Source organism: Limanda limanda, chromosome 1, assembly GCF_963576545.1.
Source record: "Limanda limanda chromosome 1, fLimLim1.1, whole genome shotgun sequence".
NCBI classification, from domain to species: Eukaryota; Metazoa; Chordata; class Actinopteri; order Pleuronectiformes; family Pleuronectidae; genus Limanda; species Limanda limanda.
Window position 1 is genome coordinate 5,963,158 of NC_083636.1, and position 16,265 is coordinate 5,979,422.

The following is a 16,265-nucleotide window of genomic DNA, read 5'->3' on the forward strand; positions in this document are numbered from 1 at the left end:
ATGCTACAGCGCTGCAGCCGCTGCTCTCAGTCCGTGAGCTGACGAGTCTCTGCGGGAGGAAGCAGCGAGAGGCTGGGACTGGAGCGGCCTGATGACGTCAGAGGGGGAGGGGGAGAGAGAGAGGGAGAGAGGGGGGATCAGAGAGAGAGAGAGAGAGAGGGAGAAGGAGAGACAGACAGGAAGAGAGGGGGGAGACAGAGGGAGAGGCAGAAGGAGAGGGGGAGAGAGAGAGGGAGAAGGAGATAAGGAGGAAGAGGGGGGGATCAGAGAGAGAGAGGAAGATAGTGAGAGAGGGGGAGACAGAGAGGAAAAGAGAGGGGGGAGACATAGGGAGAGGCAGAAGGAGAGGGGGAGAGAGAGGGAGAAGGGGATAAGGAGGAAGAGAGAGGGGGAGAATCAAAGAGAGAGAGGGAGGAGAGGAGGAGAGATAGAGAGGAAAAGAGAGGGGGGGCAGAGAGAGAGGCAGAAGGAGAGGGGGGAGAGAGAGGGAGAAGGAGATATGGAGGAAGAGGGGGGATCAGAGAGAGAGAGGAAGGAAGAGAGAGGGGTGGAATCAGAGAGAGAGAGAGGGAGGAGAGAAGGAGAGACAGAGAGGAAGAGACAGGGGGAGACAGAGGGAGAGGCAGAAGGAGAGGGGGAGAGAGAGAGAGGAAGGAAGAGAGAGAGAGAGAGAGGGGGGGATCAGAGAAAGAAAGGAAGATAGTGAGAGAGGGGGAGAGAGAGAGAGGAAGGAGAGACAGAGAGGAAAAGAGAGGGGGGAGACATAGGGAGAGGCAGAAGGAGAGGGGGAGAGAGAGGGAGGAGATAAGGAGGAAGAGAGGGGGGGCAGAGAGGGAGGATAGGAGGAGAGACACAGAGGAAAAGAGATGGGGGAGACATAGGGAGAGGCAGAAGGAGATGGGGAGGGAAAAGAGGGAGAAGGAGATAAGGAGGAAGAGAGGGGGAATCAGAGAGAGAGAGGTGTGGGGGGGAGAGAGTGTCAGAGAGGGAGGAGAGGGAGAAAGGGGGAGAGAGAGGAAGAGGAAGAGAGAGGGGAAATCAGAGAGAGAGGAAGAGAAGTTCAGAGAGAGAGAGAATATATATATATATTTATATATATATATAAAGTGTAAAACTGATCACAACATTGGAAACGATTGTTCATATTTTGGACCCGATAAACACAAACTTTCAGATTATATTTCAATTTCAATTTTACTCAAACTTATAAACAAAAAAAGTAATAAAACAGTCGACGTGTAACGTACACTGATGAAAGATATATTTCAATATCACCTACAAAGGAAATCTATCCATTTTTGTTTTTAAAACTTTATTTAATTATTTATCTATTGACACGTTTGATTCTTTACTTGTTTGCACTGTTTGAGTTTTTCAATAAAGCATTTAAGAGAGAGAGTGTGTGAGAGCGAGAGACAGTTAGAGAGGGAGGGGGAGGGGTTATGTAATGAGCTTAAACACAAAACTCCTCCACATGTGATGAAATGTAAGATCATGATCGATTATCATTTGATTACAGACTAATATCTCATATATCAGTATTAGTGTTGACTCAGTTCTTCAGTCCTGAGCAATCGCACACAGAGCGTGAAGCTGTTTCTTTCCCCACGAGACAGATCAGCTTCAGACTCACAACCTAAAGGCATTTTGTAGAACTTAAACAAAAGATTATATGATACACATCACGAGGTCCGAGTTGAGCACAGAGAGGAACTGTCCCAACATTCTGCTGAATGAATGAATGACTATCACTTGCCACATTCCTTTTTAAAAAGGCATGATTCTTTATATTCCAGAATAAATTGAACCAACCAGTTATGAACCCTTGTTCAAATCTGGGTCAAAATAACCCACTGACAGAAAGTTTGATTTCTTTCAGGTATTTTATTTTGGCCATTTCTTTTCGTTTATTTGCTCCAACGCTCGTTCATTATAGATTTTGTATCGTATCATTTGCAGTCTCTGATATAAAAAAAAAGTTAAAAACATATCTTATCTTGGATGTTATCATTTATTTTTATTTGCCCTGTATGAGAAGCACTTTGTTACAGCTGTTTTGAAAGGACCAATGTAAATACCTTTATCTATAGAGCACTTTTCAGCACATAAAAAAACAAAGTGCTGCACAGAAGAAAGTACATAAATAACAATTGGAATAATAATAATAGAGATAAGACTGGCACCCTGAGTAAATTCAGGGATACGACTTCTGACTTGGACTTAAAAGAAGACATTCTTTCCTCTGGCAATAATATTCAGAGCCTTGGGAACCTGATGGCAAAAGATCAGAAAGTTTGTGCATCTGAAGGTGTCCACATCTGTGATATCAGCTGTTTATAATGTAAACAAACATCTCCCCTCTTGATATTCTGACAACAGACCAACTCAACCTCGACAAACACATTGTTGCGGTCAACACCTGTAACACAAAATGAGACGTTAACACCGGTTGAATCCCAACAACGATCAAGCAATCACAAGAATGCAAAAAGTAGTTTATTATCTTCACTGTCATAGAATAAAATTGTAGTTATACATTACTAGAGGCATCGATTTAGTCTGAACTGTCCACATTTTTAATTTTTAAATACAGCGTGGCGACATCAACTGCTGCAAATCCAAGTGCAACGTGTTGCACCATCACATACAGTACAGGAGCAGTAATAATGCCTGCAGTAGTTTTTGAGCAAACACTCTTAAGTGACTTAATGCCTCAAATAATGTCTTATTTTTAAACTGCAGTCTTTACAACACAGACAAGTACTTTAGTTGGTGCGGTAATTAAGTCCAGTGTCAAATCAAAAAAAGAAGAAGAAGGTTTTCCCTGTTGTGAAGCACGGTTTCAGAGCTGTGGTAACAACCATGGAAGGACAAATACTTTTAAGATCACTCAGAAAAGATATGCGTGAGGTCCAGCTTCCTTTTCACAAAATAGGACGGAACAAATCTGGTGACTTTGCTTAAATATAAATATGACAATCATAATATTTATCTTTGAATAGGCTATCTCTTATACCTGACTACCGTGGAATAGAAAACAAAAAGGAGGAAGAGGAACCGATGCACAGAGATGTCAAGACACAGAGCCAATCCAAAAAGGAAATGATAAGAAGAATAATAAGACCCCTCTCTTCTAGAGACTAGACCTATCTGGCCAGCCAGAGCCTCAAGCCGGGACAGTGGGTGAGAAGACCCCTCACTGGACCGGGCTTCGAATCTGTGACAGTACGGAGGTGCTGCTCAAATTCCTGGAGGAGGCGACCGCCGTTTCCTGATCAGCGAGCGTGTAACGAGAACTGTGAGTGTACTTATGTGACCGTTGAGATGAGACGTGAGAAGAGACTCAAAGAATACTATGACAGTATAACGGATGAATTAATAAAAATGTGTATACACAAAAAAAAGAAAAGAAAAGAAACTGGCAATTTTTTTTTCTTAGAAAAATAAACACTACAATGGCACAGGACAATAAGGGGACATACTAAAGAGAAGTGTTTTTGATTTTCTATCAGAGCCATTGGGGGGTGGGGGGGGCGGGAAAAGTTATAAAAATAAGTGTGTCTGTATTCAGAATTTTAAAGTAAATTAAACTGGTTTACCCATGATACCCCAGGGGAAGAAAAAGGGCAGGTGGGCTCGCAAAAAAAAAAAAAAAAAAAAAACATACCAAAAAGGAAAGAAATTGGCACAACATCACTTAAACGACAAGGCAGGTGTCACTCTGCCACGAAGAGGCCGATGATGGGCGAGAGCGAGGCTTCCTCTGTCCACATCTAGAACAAAGTGGCAGTCTGGGTCACCCAGTAGCAACGGACAGGGGTGCTGGTTATCGGCGTTACCGCAGATCACTCGGGATGAGGCTGCAGGTGGTACACGTGACATCATCCACGCCAGACCTTCACCCTGTGGTTAGTTCACTTTATCCTGGAATATGTAGAGGTTGTTGGTCGTGGCCACTGCGATGATGTTGTCCTGCGGGTGCCAGGCCGTGTGGAGGATCTTCTTGTTGAAGTCCAAACTGTCCACGCTGATTTCATCCTTCTTGCGCTTGCCGCCTGCGCACACCTTGCGGGGCTTGAGGACCTGCATGGGCTTGCTGTTTTCCCGGGACGCCTCCAGGGTCACGTCCCGCCTCTGGCCGCGGTCGAACATCCGGAAGAAGTTGTTGTATGAGCCGGTCATCACCACACTGATGGTGGGGGATATGAGGAAGATGTGTAAGTGTTTAGCACAAGTGATCTTTGAGTACGAAACAGCTTTGTAGTTTCAGAGAAAATTAGAATAAGAGACTTAATTTGACTTTCTTTACACAACAATAATCAAACTACTGACCTGCTTCTGAATAAGTTTATACAAGTTGCTAATAGGATATTCTATTCATATTCTTGTTTACACGTTTCAGAGCATAGTCTGACGCCTCGTTTCTTCCAACATTCACAGGAAGAATTTTTAAACCTCAATCTGAAATATTTTATACAAGAACATGTGGATAATATTTGACTGAATGCCATAAGTTGAATTCCAGACAATACAACAGGTTTAAAGAAGTGCATTAATCAAACAAAAGTTTACATTGAATATATAGGAATCTGTGCAAAGACAAACTCTACCAACATCAGGTTTCATGGTGTTATTCTCTCTACCTGCTGCAGATCCTCACCTGTCATTTCCATTCCAGCAGCATTCAAACTTGTCAAAGATGCAGTCGTTCTCGTAGAGTGAGCATAACTTGCTCCTCAGGTACTCGTGAACCTGAAACCATCAGAGACAAAGGCTCAAATGAAATATGAATAATATGCAGGTTTATCAGATTATGTCCACGTCTCATTTATCACAACAACAGCAACAAAAAGCCTGTGCACAGCCCAATTTGATACGTTATGATGCCACCTAGTGGTCACTATGTGGAATTGTAAGGAATGGTTAAGGGGAATAACAAGGTGGCCTGTTCAGACTAAACAATAAGAAAAAGCCGAAATAATTCTGAAATTCTGCAAAGTTGCTCATAACCTGTGTATTAAACTTGACAGCACTCACCTGATGGGTCTCCACTGGCCTGTTCTCCATGTTCAGGTCCCAGATCTTCACAGACAAGTAGTCTCTGGTCATCATGTAGCGTCCGTTGTGGCTAAACTTGACGTCCGAGATCGAGGATATGATCTCGGAGAAGAAGGAGCGATTGCTGGGATCCTCTGGCTCCTCGAACACTGCAGCAGAGAAAAGAGCATGTCACAAATACAACTAAATAAGCGTTTTAAGTGAAAGGTCTGAGTGAGAAACTGTTCGAATCAAGATGTGATGATTAAAAAGTAGATACTCACGTTTTGAGTGCTTGTCACAAAGTGCTGAAGCCCTCATGTCACACAGGCGAATGGTTCCTTTGCTGCTGCTGTAGACGAAGGTGTTACACTGATGAGGATGGAACTCGGCCGCCGTGATCACCTCTGTCAGCTCCTCCATGTTGGCTGGTTTAATGTCAACAATATCTGAAGAGCACGGTTAAGAAGAACAATCCTTTCGAAAGGACCAGCACTCTCCTGGTTTAACTATACGTGATAGACTGTGGAGTGGAATTTGTTTCAGCACCAAAAGTTTCCCTACATAGTTCTATGAGAATTTTAGCAATAGAACAACTCATAGGAAAAAGAAAGGTCAACAGACAAACATGTCTTCACGTATTTAAAGATACTGAAGCTGCGGTCAGTGATCTCGAGGTTCCAGAGGTTGATGCGGAGGTCGTCCGCAGACAGGTAGGTCTCCTCGTCGCTGTTGACTGAGATAGAGTTGATATGGTAGGTGTGGGCATTGGCAAACACCCTCCGTGGACTGGCCTCCACCATGAGGTCCATGGGTATTAAAACCGGTACCTGAGATGAGAACAGAGGACATGAGCTGTAATCCAGGCAAGCAGTTTCAAAGCTTGCGGCACAAATATTTTGTCTTCCAAAAAATGTCCATTGACTTTAAATATTAGAGCTGGCAGCCAGAAGCACCAACAACCTTTCTACACAGGATTCATTTCAGCTGTTATTTCTCAGACTCATCTCATGCAAGTCTGACAATTAGATTATTTTGAAATCAATACAGACGTCTGCACCAGCCACAACACTGACAGATGTGAAACAGTCTGTTTAATCCATGGTGAAGACAACCAAGGGGAGGGATATCTGGGCAGAGCTGTTTTTATATTGTAGATGCCTCAGGTGCTGCAGAAAATGTCAGGTTTGGTATCACGAGTACACACGTTTATGTACCGATCCTATACCACGTCTTTAGAGTACACTGGTTCCAACCAGATAAAACTGAAATTCATTCAAAATCACCAGCTCTAAAGTAATGCGGTTTTGCTGTGTTGATGCTGGCACGGGCTGCATTTAGAGCGCCAAGGAAGTTATTTCCAATTGTGTAGTGTTAGCCAGAGCTGACATGAATATCAACAATCTGGCAATATTTCAAGCTGGAAAGTCCCACAAATAAAACAGCGAAACGGAAGACTTCAGTTTCAAAGGTTATTGTAGATTTATTTATTCATGTTCCTTCCCAGTTGTCACAGTCCAGGTAGATAATACAAGATGTTATGTGTCGTATGTATTTGTTATTTTAAAGGGTTGAATCTGAATCAGGCCAAACAACAATTCTAGTAATGATCCCTTTCATACAGGGTTGGTAGCATAGAGTTGTTAAAATACGTTATAGGAGTTGTTGTTTTATATAAATACAATTGTATTGGATCAATTCTCGATGATGGCAGATACGCAAAGTATTAGAGTATAGATCTTATACATCATACACAGCCATGACCTCTGATCTGCACTTTGACAGTTATTAGTCCCACACCTATGTTGCACCCACGCATGAAGGTTCAGTAGCTCTGCCCGATGAGACTTCCTCTGATGAGTCTGTTAGTCATGTAAACATGGTGCTTGACTTGTTTTGTCACACCCATTAGGGAAGGGAAGCTCAGCCCCAAATTTTAGCTCTAAAACGTCTGTGTTCTCTGTATAAACGGGTTGTTGTTTTTTTTAACCGCTCCCAGGTTGTGTTTGATTAAAGTACTCACCCGCAGTGACGTAATAGTGTTTGGATCTTTGTAGCGTCCATCCTCCTCTTTGAGATTATAACCCTCTGGTCTCTTGTCTCGTTCACTGATTTTCCATAACTTAATTGTCTTATCTGAAAAAAAGGAAATTGCTCAGATAATATTTTATCATTTGACTGAAGTGTGAAGAGAGATTTATTGAATTCTCCAGTATAAATGGTTTTATCTCACCTCTGTTAAATATCTGGTTATGTGCCAAGTAACTTATAACTAACTCACCATTAGTTGACAACAGGAACTGAGCGGCGTTCTTCTGAGGGAGCCAGCGGATCTTGTTGATCTTCTCTTCAATTTCCAAACTCTTCAAGTAGTCGAACTCTGGCTCATGGCTCTGGAAAGTGCTGTAAACATTGTATTCGCTCCGGAACTGAGGCTGACTCTTATTCTGTCGGGGGAGAAAGAAGAAGCTGATGTTAGACGAGAAGATAACTTTTATTTAAAAATGACAATATTTTAAAGAATTCCAACACCAAGAAATGAACAGGCAGAGATCTAAAGCAGAATAGTCTTGTGTGTTTTGTAAAACATCCTAATAACTGAATTATTCCCTAAATATGTGGGAATAAATCAATAAAAGATAAACTATACCTCTATTTCCTGCTGAAAGATGACGACGCGCCCACCCTTGTCTCCCGTGGCCAGCAGCTCCCCCGTGTGGTTAAACTCAACTGTGGATATGATGTCCGCTGCAAAACAAACACAAAACATGGAAGCTTACATCCGTAACAATGTCATTTTCAGATTGGGTGTACGGAAATAGAACAACCTCTTAACGATACCAAAGACAAATCCTAAGCGCATGAGATGGACGAGTGTGTCGGCCGAGGATGCAGCATGTAGAGCAGACGGGAAATGATCACTAACCTAGTTTCTCTCTTTTCTCTCCCCTTCCTCACTCTATTACCCCCAGCACTAGTTTTGCTATATACTGAAGCATGCTCTTTCTCCCTCACCACACACAAACACACACACACTTAACCCTTTGTTGGCCAACGAAGCAGAAAGACAATGCTGCTGGAGGTTGTGGAAGGAGGTCTATGTGAACGTTGAGCTCCCTGCAGCTCAATGTAAGAGCTAAAACATGTGACCCAGTAATACAGCTACTTGAGGACAGGACTGTTTACTGACTTATTTGTTGTTATCCATCAGCCTTCATTAACTGTATTACCACAACAGATCCCTTTATACTATAGTTAGAAAGTAACTATATAGAGCTGTTCCTGAGGAAACTGTAAGTGGGTGCAAGGACCTGCTGCCTCTGCTAACTGCCCTCGGCATGGATTGAACTTTGAACCTTCTGATTACAGAAGAGCAGTGTTAACCTGCAAGTGCCCATACACTCAGTATGTGTGCTGTATCAGCAGGAGTGTACAGGGGTGAGAATATAGTGTTTGGTTAGACCATGTTGAAAATAAAGAGTATTTGTAGAACATTTGTACATTAAAACTGTATCAACATATCAGACCCAAAAATCACATGCTTTGATCATGTTGGCATGACTGTACACTGTAGAGTGAAATAAGCAAGCAACACTTACACCATGGTTCCATTTTTAAAGATATAAACCATGTGCACATATAGAAAGGATCAATCCTCCCTGACCAGAGCAACACAAGTTCAGACTTTCTCTGAACTTGGAGGCTTCTCTTCAAACCAGTAGAAACGTAACTGCAGTGCTTCTCCTTCCATCTCAGCAGAGATTGGAAAAACAAGTCAGATGGTGCATTCATGTGGTATCAGAATAAAAAGGAACAGGAATCAGTTCCCGAGGGGATACATTTCTGTGAAACCTTCTCGACTCCAAATTCCCACACGAAAACAAAACTGTTTTGCAACTGTGGTCATATTAAAACCCCATCAGTCAGCATTCCAATTCTAGTCAGCACCCAAAAATAGTAAAACAATAAGTTATGGTTAGGGCTATTAGACTGTGGTGATCGGCTGTAGTCGAAATTTCCCCGCAAGTTTGGTAATACTTTTAACATATAACAGGCTTTGATTGTTTTGAGACATTTTATGTAGAGCTGTTGCGGCTCTTTAACTCGGTGTCGCTCTCCCTTACTCACAAACACTTTTACTTGTAAGTCATGGTCACATTCGCTGCATTCGTAGAATACCTCCTGTTTTCTGTGCTGTCAAAACAGCCGTTAAGTTTCACCATCCTCACAGACAGCCAGACCAGGGCAGGCAGGAAGCACTAGGTTTAACACCGCTCTCTGTGTACCTGTCACTCAGGATCTGCTGTGGAGGGCAGTGAGCTGTGTGCGAGCTCACTGCACATTCACAACAATCATTAATCTAATTCCATGGGAAACGCTGATGATGCTGCTGCTTAAGCTTTTCTTCACACAAGTTGCAGAAATTTTGGGCTCTTCAGATGTTAATGTACCTCGAAGTTATGTCAAGAATCCCTACTTGGCTTTTACAGTTTAAAAATGTTTTAGTTTGATTCACTTATCTCACTACACATCAGATCAGGCTGGACAACCTATTATCCGTTTCGGCAGTTGAATACAATAGAAGTTTAACCAGGTACAGCTACTTCCAGATAACAGATTACGCTCCCTGTGACCGACAGTTATGAAACAAGGCAGACGACTCTCCACTCTGCAGAACACACCCGCTCAGCTCAGCACACACACATTCATATAGAGCATGTGGGGGCGGGACTCGTACAGTGTCCTTTTTCTGTCATATCTGTCTTAGGTACAAAATAAAATGAATCCTGTTAATGTGAAATCATTTGAAAGGGTAATATTGAGGAGTATCTACCAATGATAAAATAAACAAACAACAAGGAGAGAACAGAGAGGGAGTGCAGATGTAGCATTAGTTATTAATGAGTAATGGCAGCCAGTATCTGTGTCTGAATGCTGCATGAATCAACAACAGTGTATGATTTTTTTCTGTCACTGCAGAGGCATGTGTTAAGAGAGCAAAAACATACCAGAGCTCTGCAGAACATCATGAGCAGAACGACATTTTTGTTTTACAGTGAAGTATGTTGTCATTCTTTAGATTTCCAGCTTAGCATGTTTAAAACAGACTGCGCACGAGAGCTGGCGTGAGACAGAAATCTCTTTAAATTATTTAGGGATAGAAGACTGAAAGGTGCAGTTGGTAGCCTGGTTTTCAGGTTTTTATAGGAAGCATCGCCCCTCTCTAAACGATCCGAGAAGGCCAAGGTCTACTCCTCTCACACAGAGGCTTGATGCTAGTGTTGGTTGCTGGAAGACGTCACTATGGCTGAGTCACAGGCTTGAGAGCTGCCGATTCCTGCATTAGCTGAGACGGTGAACATGAGGAGGATGCAGGGGAGCACCTGGGTCGAGCGGAACAGAGGAGGCTCATGCTGACTGTAGATCAATCTCCATAAATTTAATGTAATTGATTTAAGATGCAAAATAACACCTGACGATTTAGCCTGTCAGCTGAATAAATGTCTGATGAGTCATGATCAGGCCGAAACATAGAGTCACCATGTGCAGCAAGTGTAAATCTTTTTGCATCTCTTGTGGTGCAGCCATCCAACCGCAATTTGACGGAAAGACCAAAAATAGCACTGTGCCTGAAGAACACACACACACACACACTTCCACATTCATTTCAATGAGTCAACTGCTTTAGGACAGAGGGGCTGCTCCCTTAGACGGCTCCAGCTAAAGCACAGAATTAATTCAACTGTCAACACACTGCACTGGCCAGTCAAGCATGTACTCACACGCTCAAGGTAAAATACCTAAAGTCGTGAATGGTTAAAGCATTCTGCTGATTCTACTGTTTACCTTGCAGTCATTGCGACAGAGGGTGAAAACTACTGCTGCTGCTGTGACAACTCTTTACATAATACTGTCTAATAGGAGTAAAAACTACTGGGAAGTGTCTGACATGTTTGGATGCAACAATCTGCATCACAAGCCACTTGGCCTGCGGCGGGCCCTGTTACCACATTTCCCTATTGTTGGGAAACCTGCACTGCACCATGAGCAACTGAGATGGGACTCAGTGATGTAGGCGAAGCACAAAACGAATGCTGTTCACTGCAGCTCTTTCTCAAACCAACCCAATGTGGCTGCTACTAAATACAAAAAAAAACTCAGTGGCAACAAGGCAACACTTTCTGCAGTGGAAATTATTTAATCAGAAACAGCAGCAAGTGTTTGAGTTGTGTTATCGCTACTTTAACACAGGAATTATACCTCCAACACAGTCCAAGGATTTAGGAAGCAGGTGGGTGTCTGATAAAAATAAGTCGACAGTGCAGGAGTATGTCACACAGGGGCCGCAAAATTTCTAAAAAGATTCATACAGTAACCTTGATAAAATTGTCTCTTTCTGTGTGTTCATCTGAATAAAGAGCAGACAGAGAGGCGTCAATGATGAGCGACGACAAAGCTGGATTAAGGGAGGGGCGAGTCACAGTTAAGGTAAGGTAAGGGCTGCACAATACATCTCATCACGATATCAACATACACGATATCCGAATTGCAAAAGACTGCTTGAACTGCAATAAATGGTGTTTTATGTACCATGCATTCACACTTTGCATGTAAATATATTCGGCCAATCAGACGGAGCCCTGCTGCCCAAGATAATAAAGCATAGATATTGAGATCCCTGATGTGCGTGTCCAGGGTTCTGCAAAGAGAATTGGGAGGTGCCTGCGTCACATTTCGTGGCGTCTCCCGGGTCAAATTCAGATCTTTCTCTCCTTTAGTTTAAACATTGATTTGTTCAAATAGACGGCACAATATCAACACTAATCCTCACATAACGATCGAGACGTATGGAGCCAGAGAAGAGAGCAGTGGACACCGTTTTGCTTGACCCGGTTTGCAGAGCGCAGCACAAATGATAGACAGAGTTAATTTTTGTTTTTGTCCAAACATGTACGAAAAGCAGAAAGACTAACACTGTATACTTAAGTATTTGCTTATTTATCGCAGGTCATATCGTCATCTCAACATTCAACAACGTTATTGCATGTAGTGTTTTCCTAATAGCCTGCAGTCCTGGTAAAGACCAGTTATATTATTGAGCAACACCATGGAGTGTGCAGTACCGCTTATCAACACAGCTAAATCAAAAGAAAAGAAGGAACTGCGCGTCGTTTTATTTCTCAAATAACATTTTCCCCACTTTCCCATTCATGCTTAAAATATAACATACCTTCAGCTACGTCATCATCGATGGCTCCTTTCACCTGAGAGAAGCACCACTGCATGTCACCTCCAGGTCCTGCACAGATATAAAAAAAAGGAAAAAATACTGACTGATTGCAAGTTTATCGCATATAATGAACTTTAATTTGAATCTTTCCAATGCTGCTTAAGGATGTTGAGGTTTGAAATCTTCCTTCCTCCGTATTAACTAAGGCGGAGCATTAAAACATTAAACTGAGAACGTGTTTTGACTTTCCTTACGTGTACATGCAAGTATTTCCAGAGAAACACCTCGAGGGATAAATGAAAAGTTGGAACCATAGTGAGATAACAGAACTGTGGAGAATATTTGTGTGGTTGTACTTGTGCACACATTCTCTCACAACTTCTATTGATCTAATATCAACCCATACATGTTAACCGTAAACTGAATAAATGCATCCAGCAAATAACTGCAGGACATTTTACCGTCTCTTTAAAAGATTTGAGCTGGTGGTTTTCTTTCTAAGATAAAAAGGTGGATGAAAAGCTATTAATAAATTATGATTTATCTGCAGATCAAAGCAACAATTGGTGGATTCAGTCTCGAGGCTTCCTGCTTTTGAGCCAAGTTTAATGTTATGGTATGTCGATGTCGAACCTGTTGAGGCGAGTGATACGTGGTTATTATCCTCGCAACGTTTCATTGCGCAAACCCTTTTGAATTCCACACATTTGTGCACGTAATCATTTATGTTATTACACAATTAAAATAAAAAAGGTGGTGTCACTCGTCAACAGCAATGGCTGCACGTAGTGGAGCAGCTCTGCAGAATCACCAAGGACATGAATGAGTCACCGTGGTTTCATCACACACCGGTTCTGGAATGAATCATGGTTTTAAAACAAAAAGGTGTAGCTTGACAGGCCTTCCCTTTTGGAAGAAAATGCATAAAGCAAACAGGTTTTGCAATATGGGATCCATGTGACCCGTGGGTTTCTGCAGGAGGATAAATGTGCAATGGCTGAAGATCAGTGTCCTCTCCCCGCCCATAGGGAGTGAACGCGTTTACTGAATATCTCACCAGTGACCTAATATTTTCAGGAATCAATCAGAAATTGAGAGGAAGCCAATTGTAGTGTTTCCACATCCACAACTCGCGTATCAGCTGATGAATGAAACGTGAAACGAACCCATGACTATCCGGGTGTAATCTGCAGGGAGGGGTGGTTTCCCATTGAAGTGTATTTATATCTGCATGCATCTCTCTGTGGAGTTTTCAGCCATTTCAGGCATAAAAACTGCACATAACACGACCGAGGGGCTCGCTCCGCCTGCAGCAGGCCCGGGCAGCTAGCCTGCATGTGGGCAATGTCAAAGTTTGAGCTAGCGTTAGCTCGCCCGTCTTGTCCAGCCAGTCCTAGCCCCGTTTCAGAAACGTGTTCCCCGGGGTGGAAGCTGTCGGGTTCCCCCTCCAGCTACACGTTTTATTTATTCCCCAATCCCAGCAACAAGGGGGGGGAGATTTAGACGAGACAGCCATTGCACAATATGGAGAATCAACCCGGAGAAGTTAGCAGCACTGTCACGGGTAGCTGTGTTTGGCTAACGCAGGGGCTAGCTGGAAGAGACTGGTCCCGGGCCGGCGGATCCTGGTAAACAGCTAGCCGTGTGCTAACAGCTAGCCCGGTCCAAACAGCTAGCCGTGTGCTAACAGCTAGCCGTGTGCTAGCGGCAGCAGCTGGCTAGCTAGCTAGCTAGTTAGCTTTAGTCGGCAAAAAAAAAGAAACAGGCCAGATGGGCGACGGCACTGCAGCTTGCTTAGCTAGCGTTAGCACACGGGCTAAGTGTGGCTAAGCTAAGTGCAGCTAGCTGAACGGAGCCTCGCAGCCCGGGCGGTGCAGACCCGCAGCCCGGGTGGAGGGAGGCTGTGGAGCCGGGGCGGAGGGAGGCTGTGGAGCCGGCCGGCCCCGCTGGTTCATCGGGGGTTTTGTGCGAGCTGGGGTTCGGATGAATTACCTGCCATGACGAGACAGACACTGGAGCCTCCGTCAGTCACGATCCTGCTCCCGCTCCCCGGCGCTGGCTCCTGGGACAGGAACCTTCTCTTCCGCCCGGTGCTGGTTCGCACAAACCTGGCTGTGGAGAGCAAAAATCACCGCAACACCGATGTTTTAATGAGGGAGGTTCTTCTCCGGTGCTTCCCGCTCCTCTCTCTCTCTCCGTGTCACTCTATGACTCTCTCCTTCTCTCTCTCGCTCCCTCTCTCCTTCTTTCTCTCTCTCGCTCGCCCCCTCGCCGCCGGCTACTTCGCGTCTATGGAAAGCCAGACGGTCCAAACACACGAGTATTTGTAACGCGCAAACTCCATGCAATAATTTCATATAATTTAGCATGTGTGTTTATGTTTGTATATATGTACGTAAGTGTACATATGGTGTGTACGTGCATGCATGTTTGTGTGTCAATGTATGCATATGTTTGTGTGCATGTATGTGTATGTACATCTATGTTTACATCTATAGGTATGTTTGTGTACAAATGTGTGTATATATATATACACATGTATGCAGATAACTCCGCGATTGACGTCATTCAAATATAATTATGCACCACACACGTGAACAGTAATTAGGAAAATTCTGTTTCCTTTTTAAGAATAATCTTCACTGCAGATAAATCAGGTAGGATGAGCACAACATTTTCTGACTGAGAGCTGTGAACACAACGTCCAGCATACAAACAATAAAGCAAGAGACAGTATATTGTAGAAGTATATTGTAGCTGCAGAGCATCAGCAAAGAACAAGAAAACAGAGCATTGACCTAGAATAATAAATCAACTTGGACTTGACAGTGTTTAACATGAAATATGAGCTTTTTCTGTGCTGCATCGGAGGAAAATTACTTTTGGTTGTAGAATGCTCATCTGTTTCTCTTTCTATTAACTTCACACTTCTGCACAAAAGTGAAATCCAACTTCATATAATGTTGCAGCTTGCGAATAACAACCATCAGTGTTCGAAAGCTTCGTTTCAGACAATCACAGCAGGTATGGACGAAATTATTTTGGATTCTCTGAGAGCTAGAAACAGAATAAAAATGTTCAACAGTAGAGACATACATAAACTTTTACCTTATTGATTATATACATTGTTCAATGTGTATTTATGTGCACAAATCAACATATAGTAGTATCATTATAATACAAGCAAGTGCAACTTTCTGAATATTTATTGACCTGCATGACAATAGAAATCCACAATGTAGAAGTATTTAATTGCCTGCCAATATTTTCCTAAGCTTTGTGTTATATTCAGCAAGTCGTGCCAAAGGAACCACAGCCTGCTGGCGAGCTCAGGAGAGGACTGACAAGCTCGTAGCACCACAAACACAGAGGCCTTCAGATGTGTAAGTGATAGTTTCACCGCCCACACGGACACCATTTCTTTTTAAGACGCACTGAGCCCCCTGACGAGAAGAGAAACTCAGCAGAGAGATGCAGGAATGTGAGGGAGACGAACATTTCTTCGCCAGAGGCTTGTTCAGTCGGAGTAGAACTGTCACAACCGTCAGCTGCAACGTCTTATTAGACTCGGTGAAACTGTCGATTGCTTTCTGACCCACTTCACCTTTCAAAGCTTTGAAGCAAAGAAATACAAGGAACACAGAGGAGGGTAACGGACAGCCCTGTTGAAGGCCTCAGATTTAAGAGCTGGCAGACTCAGTTCCATGTGGATCCATCTTTAGACAACCTCACCTCCAGCTGCCTCCACTGGGACCCCATCTGTGCTTGTTTCTGGTAGATTATCAAAAGTGACAATGGTAATATATGATGCTTAGCAGGTGTAATATTTATCATGGTCACCATCTTAGAGTGTTGATGAGGTAAAATCGGGTGAACTGACCTTTAAAAACCTGATTCTGAACTGACCTTTAAGTTCAACTCCAGTCCTAATTTCCAGTCTCCTGTTCGGTGTGTTTAGGCAGAACCTGTCCTACCATCAGCCCGAGGGCAGCAACGC

General features: G+C 43.2%; 1 protein-coding gene across 1 annotated transcript; it reads right to left on the reverse strand.

Moving 5' to 3' along the window:
- Nucleotides 1–3,543: 3,543 nt before the first annotated feature.
- ppp2r2ab (protein phosphatase 2, regulatory subunit B, alpha b) lies at nt 3,544–14,495 on the reverse strand. Its single transcript, XM_061075784.1, has 10 exons — nt 14,261–14,495; nt 12,269–12,337; nt 7,688–7,785; nt 7,319–7,484; nt 7,061–7,173; nt 5,690–5,867; nt 5,322–5,486; nt 5,038–5,207; nt 4,661–4,752; nt 3,544–4,189 (listed from the first exon to the last, which is right to left on the reverse strand). The coding sequence occupies exons 1-10, from the start codon at nt 14,265–14,267 to the stop codon at nt 3,910–3,912; spliced, it is 1,338 nt and encodes a 445-aa protein (XP_060931767.1). The 5' UTR covers nt 14,268–14,495; the 3' UTR covers nt 3,544–3,909.
- Nucleotides 14,496–16,265: the final 1,770 nt, after the last annotated feature.

Bases quoted from the DNA above. Each gene is read 5' to 3' on its own strand.
- ppp2r2ab (XM_061075784.1), bottom strand. The intron at 7,786-12,268 runs GTATGTTATATT...TTTGTTTTGCAG, and splicing joins CGATGATGACGTAGCTGAAG to CGGACATCATATCCACAGTT. The intron at 4,190-4,660 runs GTGAGGATCTGC...CCCCACCATCAG, and splicing joins TGCTGGAATGGAAATGACAG to TGTGGTGATGACCGGCTCAT.